The sequence below is a fragment of the Glycine soja genome, chromosome 14 (assembly GCF_004193775.1).
Source record: "Glycine soja cultivar W05 chromosome 14, ASM419377v2, whole genome shotgun sequence".
Classification (NCBI taxonomy): Eukaryota; Viridiplantae; Streptophyta; class Magnoliopsida; order Fabales; family Fabaceae; genus Glycine; species Glycine soja.
Genome location: NC_041015.1, coordinates 28,007,379 through 28,016,107, shown reverse-complemented (window position 1 = coordinate 28,016,107; position 8,729 = coordinate 28,007,379). Strand labels below are relative to the sequence as shown.

Here is an 8,729-nt window from a genome sequence, read left to right as displayed (position 1 = left end):
AAAAGGTAGCAGAGCTATCTGTCTGTAAACATATTGTACTAAGATTTGAGATTTTTGGAGTTAATGCAAAGTTATTTTGCAGGTTAAAAGTATAATCAAAGGCCATACTAAAAGAATTACTGGTCTTGCTTTCTCTATGTATTGAATATATTAGTTTCATCTGGAGCAGATATGTTTAGGTAATGATAGCTTAGTATAATAGATTTGTCTTCAGAACTGACATTTGTATGACTAAATTGTTGTCTGGGTAAACTTCTCTCAAAGCACTTCTAGGAAAAGAAAATAGAAGAATAAATGAAATGACAATTTCAATTATAATTTTTTTCCTGATACCAAGAGTTTCAATTGTAGTGGTTCCCGCAAGACTCATCTGCACCAATATCGCATGTAGTTTTCTCATATGATAGTCATTGGTATTATTGCCAGCTTTTTAGACGCAACAATATTGTGTATTTAGTGTTTCAAACCGCACATTACCTTGTTCCATCAGTCCTTCTGCATATATATCATCCTGCAAGTGAGGTAACCCTTTTGTTTAAAGTAGTTGTGTGATTGTCTAAGTTGGCATGGGGAAGAGTATTCTATGAATTCGAAATAAAAATTTGTATGTAAGTTAATGCGGCTCACTCTCCAATTCAGTTGATCCAACTTACTTACTGTTGCTTTAGCATATATATAATGGTTACCCTATTATTGTTTAAAATTTACTATTTTCGTTTCAAGTAATCTGTAAGGAGAATGTGGATGTGACAATTCAATCATAATGGTTCCTTTTTCTCTTTGGGAAAGTTGAAATGAAAGCAGTGTCGATGCATTATTGCGTTTTCCTTGTTCTGTGTCTTGCAAATGGAAATCAGATCTAGCATTCCATAATCTTTTGTAAGGGATCAGATCAGAACTAGTTGGTCTAAAAGGAATGAGATTCAATTTACGTAATTAGGGGGGAATGTTTTACCTATACCAAAATACGAAAAAGGAGATACACAATTTAACTTTCTCCTTAAGATGCTACAAGCACAAAAGCATGAATCAACAACTCATTAGTTTGAATAAAACTGACATTGATTTTCTTGGATAAGATTTCAGGTTTTATTAATAAAATTAGTGAATATTTCACATAAAAATCAGTGACAAAAGAAAAAAACACAAAAGCAAGAAGCAAATAGAATTGCACATTGATTAACAATATAAACTCTTGGTATAACTAACGATAGCAAAACACTTTCTAACAAATTAGTATTAACTTAAACAAAGTCTTGTTTCAACTTAACATGGCTAAATATAGTGCCCACACCAGCACAACAAATCACTATATGATTTGCATATTACGCTATCATCGGTCACTTCCGCCAACATAAGTCGATCGAATTACTATGTAAATTTCGTTTCTATAAGTTAACGCAAAGTCTCTGTTATTTATTATTTGGTGAGGTAATCGGAAGCTGCATTGTTTCTGTTTCTTTTGTTGTTGCTGGTGATGACATGTCTTCTTTATAGTCTTTGCCTTTTCCCCACACCACAGAGTATAGACCCACTGCGATAATGATGCCTCCAATGATGCTGAGATGAATGATGTATGAAGATCAATATCATAATTATACAAGCATATATAATTTAATATTTCATTTTACCGTATAGAAGAACATATGATTTAGTATTGGTTAGTTTTTTATTTAAAAAAATTATAATAAAAATATATTGCTTAAAAAAATATTTTCATGCAAAATTAAACAAATATTAGTGTACAAGTGTATATATATATATTGTTGATAAGCTTCAGGGGTTGAAGTGGGAACCAAATGACATAAAAGGTGTAAGATAGAGTTCTATTAAAAAAGTACTGTTGACAATTACTTAACCTTTTTTTTTTAAGGGGACAAATGGACAATTACTTAAAAATGACATGCAAACTGAGAAAAAGGAGAAACACATTGAGTAAAAGGATAAAACACAAAATAATGTGGCTATATAGTTAATCTTTTGCAGGATGTTGTAACAATTGTCTATGCGTTTTATGCTATTAATTTTTCGTGAAAACAAATATTTGCAGTGCTTTGTTGAAATACACTGTCTAACAAATGTAGCAAACAAAATAATATAAATTCGGATTGAAAAGCAATACAAGCAACAAAAATTCTGGACTAGGCCCAAAGCAATGAAATAGTAAGATACCTTCCCAGGTAGAGGTGTTCTCCTAGAAGGAGGGAACCCAAAGCAGTAACAATTATCATGCAAAGAGGATTGAAGGATGTTACAAACACTGGACCTCTGCTTTGCATTACCAACCCTTGTATATAATATGCTATTCCAGAACTCATTATTCCCTGTGATAGAAAAAACAGAAAAAAAAAACTCATTATTCCCAGTTGATATTTGTTAAACATAATATTGGCCTTGGGATAAGACCATAACATAAAACTCAACATATAAAATGAGCACTTGAATCCAATTTCAAACAAAAAAAGTTGAGGACTTGTTTTTTTATTCTTTTTTTTAATTCTTCTTTGAGGACATGTTTGGTTTAAAACAACATTTTACATTTTCATTTTTTATTTTCTTTTTTTATACATAATTATGAAAATGTCATTTTTTTTAAAATATCCCTATAGAAAGTAATACAATAATAAAATCTTATTTGTATTTTTAACATGTATATTAAAAATACAAATAATATTATATTTCAAAAAACATTTTTTAATTTATGAAAAATAAAAATAAAAATATTTTCTCTAGTGTTTCAATTGTTACTGCATTGCACAGATGTAGCTATAAACACATGAATTAACATTGAAAACATGATTATCAGATTGTCTCTCTAGTGTTGTTTTAAGTACTTTACGTGCAGAGATGTGGTTACTTGTAGATCTAACCCTGCAAATAAAAAAGAAAAGAAAAGGATCCCACTTGCATTATTTGTTCTCTTTTATGCTATTAAAAAAATTGTTGAATTGATATTCAAATAAAAATGTTGCTCAGCTAGACATGACACCATTTACCGAAACATTAGTTGAAGTGAAATTAAGTTCAATCTTAATAAGTAAATTTTTTTATTTCAAATTTTGTAAAAAAAAAAAATTTTAAAAAATTTCACTAAAAAGTGATTTGTCATATTTTCCAAAAAAAATAATTATTAAAAAACTAAAAAAAATATGACACCGTTTCAACAACAATAAAGTTTGTCCAAGAGATTTAACAAAAAATTGAAATTATGGCACTAACAGTGTATAGAGGACCATAGAGGCTGTAGTCGAAACCGATAGCCCATGCTCGAGGGTTATGATCTGCAATCAGAGCAACCACGGCACTTTGCAAAGCACCCGCAAAGCATATCAAGGATGAGAGTGATAGTTCCGCAGGGTACCTTTTCACCGTTATGGACTGCATAAATTACATTTTGTTGTACATTAGAACAGAAAAAATATTGAGTCACATGCCTAATATATCAATTAATTATATTAATACAAAATTAATTTGATGAAATCATATTAAGAGTAAATGGTCTATATATTTATGTCAAATAAAAAAATTTTACACTATCAATCAATTAAAAATAATCATATACAATAAATTTATTAACTTTTAAAATAACAATCTTATCTATTATTCCTAACATAATTTCTAATTAGTTGTCTGCATAAACAAATTACCCTAACAATACATATAAATTAAACTCTTATATTAATGCATGATTTTAATTTTTATACATTATCAGTAAAAATTCTACATTATCAATTAATTATATTATAAGTCATTATTAATGTAACTTATAAGGTAAATATCACATCAGTCAACAAAAATTATCATATATAACATTTTTTTTGTCATATATAATAATTTATGTTTGAATAACCAAATATACATTTATGCATATCTTATTTACTTTTAATGCAACCCGCTAGAGTCAGAGTAGTGGTGAGAGAGTTTGGGTAATAACATGAGATTATAGGTCCTAACCTTAGTGTAACCATATGTATACTAAAAAAATTTACTCTTAATACACTAATTAGATACCTGCAATATGTAGAAGGAAGACCAAGCCAGACAACCAAGGCAAATGAAGAGAGTTCCGGCGACCCAGTGTGAGTGATTCTGAGTGGAGTGGCTTCCACCTTGCTGGTGGGCTGTGTTTGAATGATGAAATAGGTCAAACTGAGGGCCTTTGTATAGTGTCATTAACAATGCCCCAGCAAAGGTTACTAAGGTTCCGATTACTTTTGCTTGACTGCGTAATTCCCTTATTTTTATACGCTCTAACCTGATAGAACACAAAGTAGTTAGTATATAGAATTTCAATTGGAGATTGTTAATTACCAATAGGTGCAATACTCTTTTTCTTTGTCTTGTACTTGTACATATTATAAACACTAGTCATAACTACTTGATATTGTTGGGATAAGCGAATGTGTAACCATACTTTTAAGGAAAATAGTTGGAAGTAAAAGCATTAAAGTTTTACGTTTAATATTGGTGTACTAAATGGTATAAAAGAGTTTTATACTATAAAAGAGTCTTATACTATTATTTAATCATATATTATTATTTGTGTAACTTTCATGATACTCACTCAATTCAAAACAATAAAAAATTTATGTGTGATAGACTAAAATATAAGCAAATTTTAAATATTTCTTATTTAATGATGTTATTTTCAAAATACCTTTCATTTATTTAAAGTTTTATTTCCAACAACTTTTTTTTTGTGTTATACAATTAATCAAATGTAGGTGATACTTTAGGAAATGAATTACTTTTTTATTGAAATTATCAAAATTAAAAGATTTTAATTAATTAATTTTATCAATGGACGTGAATTAGCTTTTTTTTCTTTTCTTTTTGCTTATATCTTAGTTTGTACATAGAGAATAACTATTAGAGCATTTACAATGTATGATATTGTTAAAATGAATTACTTATCTTAAGTTTGTGAGTCTTATAATGCCACCTAAATTTAAAAAATTTACATAAGAATTTACTTTAATATTAAAATTATTAGAGTGAATGTTTAACTTCAGTCACATTAAACTTTGTAATTGAAAAATGATTTTAAAATAAGTAAGAATAAATTAAGAAATGATTATTTATACAAACAACTCACTTAAGTGACACACTATCAAATCATTTGTTTCATTGATAAAAATTTATTAAACAATATTATTTAATTTTAAACAACTTATAAAATGCCCACATTATAAATGTTCTTATAAACATCAACAAATTTTTTATACATATTAGACTTACGACAGAAAGACAATTGCATGCTCCTTTTCTCAAATTTTTTTACTAGAAATAAAATAAAAGTAAATTTATCTTCAATAAATAGAATTTCACCTGAAAATTACTGCAAGCACAAAGGTTACGGAGGGTACGGCATTCATAACAGCGGACGCAAAGGAAGCTGAAGTGTATTGCATCCCCAAGAAAGTGAATCCTTGGTCAACCACTGGCCTACAACATAAAATATATAGAACGAATTATCAACATGCACAAAAGTTGTGTGTTTATTTAGAGAGCATAAAATTGGTCCTTGTCTTAATATATTAACGTATTTTAACTTTTATCCATTAGTTTCTCTATAAAACTTCCTATTTAACTTTTTTTTAAATTGCTATAATCACAATCTTTATTAATCAGAGATTAATAGGTTGAATAAACTCGTTTGGTCTAGCAATGAATTACGTGATTATTTGTGCCAACTTTAACGATTATTCTAATGAAAATTTTCTAGACTCTTGGAAAACATAGTATAAAGGAAAGATTCTTTCAAACAGGAAAAAAAGAGACGGGAATAAATAAAGTCATTCTTAAAACAAATCAAATATAACCAGAGGCTAGTTAATATTAAGATATTCTTTTCCATATTTCAAAAAATTGTTATGTATTATGGTCCAATGAGATTATTTATATTCATATAATATACAAAAAGGACTCTAAATATGGGATATCTTTTTCTTTGATCAAGATCTCAATTTTAATGAGGGATTCACTAGATACCTTATAACTAGAATTTCTCTTTTTCCTATCTAGTTTTTCCACAACCGCAAATTCGAGTTAGATTCAAGCATGATGTTCCGGTATAATCAAAAAATAATTACTCAATGGGTGAGTGATTGCTATAACTGAAGTTGAGGTGGTGGTGTCTATTAAGTATATAGATGAAAAATTAGAGAAAATAAGCTATGGATAATGTAAAATAACATCATCTAATTATAACATTATATATGATAAATTTGTTTAGTTTTATGATAATCACTTTAAAAATTATATCAAGAATAATTTATGATTAGATGATAATATAACATATTAGTGTATCATGGTTAAACTTAAAAAATTTACTGGTGTTTCTCCAATTTACCATGTCACATGCCATGAGTACACTATAATAGATAAGTTTAAGGTAATTACTCAAGAAATCCAAGTACTAATATCTGTATGAAGACCGTCCATGTCATCTTTGGCCTAACTTTCCTGTAAAATTGTAACAAGATAGTTAATTAAACAAAGTAACTCCAAATTTATAGACAAATATGGAATATGTCATATATATACATTCAAACAAAATATCAATAAATCAAAAAGTACCACAAAATGATTAATCAGCACCTTTCAAAGATCAAGGCAAAGGGAGCAAGGGCCAGCGCCGCAATGGCATTGCGATACACAATGAACACCAAACGACTCATTCCATGGTTCAAACTGGCCATGGTGAAGAGGTATGTCCCCGCCATCCCAAATTGCAACCCCACAGTTAACACATATGGCTTGGCCTTATGGACCATTTTGCCAACTTTGGCACCACACATTACTTCCATCGTTTAACAAATTTTGCTATTTGTTAGAAAGGGTTGCAAAGGTTGTTATGCAATTAAGTGCATGAAATGGTCTTCCTTATATAACACCATGAGCAATGATTAAGACAAAACAAAATCCACTATGCATAGCATGTAGATAAGTGTCGTAGACCATTGTTTAAAGTTTTTCCTTTAATTTAGATCACCCCATCCAATTTCTCATCCATGTAAAGTTCCCACCAACTAAAAGGAAAAGCTGTGTATTATTTAGTGGACTATAGTATACCCTTAGACTCGCTTGCTTGATCACCAACTTGATCAAATTAATAATGAGTCAGAACACACTTCAGCAACATCATAATTTTACATTACCCCCAGTTTTTTTTTTTTTTGCTTATGTTAGTACCATTTAACCACTATTTGATCAAACATTAACGTTTTCAAGCTTTTGCTGCACTTGCACTAATATTAATATATATAGAAGTGATGAATAGTTTAATACGTCACGTTAGTTAAAGTATATACAAATTATGCAAAATAAAGTAACAAAAGTATATACAAATTATGCAAAATAAAGGGAATGTTCCTAACACTGTGTATCCTTCAGTTGGAGTAAACAATGATTAACCCTCCAGTTACTAGTTACTAGTAAAATCTTTAGTATCATGTTTTGCACAAACATCTCCAAATTAAAACTGTGGGTGCAATTTTTCTCTGGCAGTATCCAATGGTTAAACAATCTATGGGAACCATTATTTTGAGTGGAATCCTCCTTTGAAGCCACGTACTTAAAATATAATGGGAAGAAGATCGTGAAGAATACGAAGAGTGCAAATAGGTGCCAGATGATAGCATGCATGTGTGTTAATTGCGAAAATTGTAAAACTATTTTCGAATATCCTTTACTTATACGACTACACTTTTCACATAAAATTCTATCAATAAATAAAATTTTATATTATGAGACCTAGAATCCATAAGTTTGATCGTAAACTTTAAGTTTTCAACTTAAAATTTTTTTTATATAGTAGCAAAAACACTGGTCATTATTATTTGGATAATAACATTACTATCCATTACCACAGTTTGAAAAGATTTTAAATTTGATAATTAGAAAGTGAGATTGAAAAAATTAAAAAATAAAATTTTAAGAAGAAATAAAAATTAGAAAGAGATTAAAAGTTTAGAGAAAAGTGTAATAAAAAAACTTAAACCAAAAGAAATTTTATTGAAAGTAAAATGAATACATATATTATGACTTTGGAACCGATAATCATAAATGTATGTGGCATATGATGTTTACGGAATTTGAATGATAGAAATTCAATCCAAAAGAAAAATAAGCATCGAGTTTTTTATTTATAGATTTTTTAATCTAATAACAGTCTAATTCTAGATCTATATTTTTGACATGTACGTACAATTAGTTTATAAACTTCATATTTCTAAAAGTGTGACTTGTTTTGCTTGTCATTCTAAATAACTACTTTTAAATTTGAATGTATTCGTCAGCATCATGTAGGCAAATGTATAACGTTCGTCATAACTAATTTTTTTGTCGAAAAGGTCTCACTCTAAAATGACACTTAGAGATTTTTTAACTCCCTATTTTTCGATAAACATTCACTTAATCAAAATTGTAATTTATTAGAGTTTACACTGAAAATGTAAAAAAAAAATCAGGGTTATCCAATTACAACTTAGATATATGATAAGTTTATTGACTTTTATAATAATTATTCTATGATAATTATTTTAAAAGTTATGTTAATGATGAATTATAATTAATTGGATGATAGTTAATTGTTAGGATCATTTGAATGAATTATTCTAAGACATTTGTTTAATTATCTTTCTTTGGATTAAGATTGATGAGCAATAAAGAAAACTTGTCTTACAATGTCGAAAATATGAAATTGACAAAATAACTGAGATTTTTAC

At 28.4% G+C, this 8,729-nt stretch overlaps 1 protein-coding gene across 1 annotated transcript; it reads right to left on the bottom strand.

Moving 5' to 3' along the window:
* Positions 1 to 1,151: 1,151 nt before the first annotated feature.
* Positions 1,152 to 6,872, bottom strand: LOC114384251 (WAT1-related protein At4g08290-like). Its single transcript, XM_028343908.1, has 7 exons — positions 6,601 to 6,872; positions 6,403 to 6,465; positions 5,329 to 5,445; positions 4,012 to 4,255; positions 3,220 to 3,378; positions 2,173 to 2,324; positions 1,152 to 1,560 (listed from the first exon to the last, which is right to left on the bottom strand). The coding sequence occupies exons 1-7, from the start codon at positions 6,807 to 6,809 to the stop codon at positions 1,413 to 1,415; spliced, it is 1,092 nt and encodes a 363-aa protein (XP_028199709.1). The 5' UTR covers positions 6,810 to 6,872; the 3' UTR covers positions 1,152 to 1,412.
* Positions 6,873 to 8,729: the final 1,857 nt, after the last annotated feature.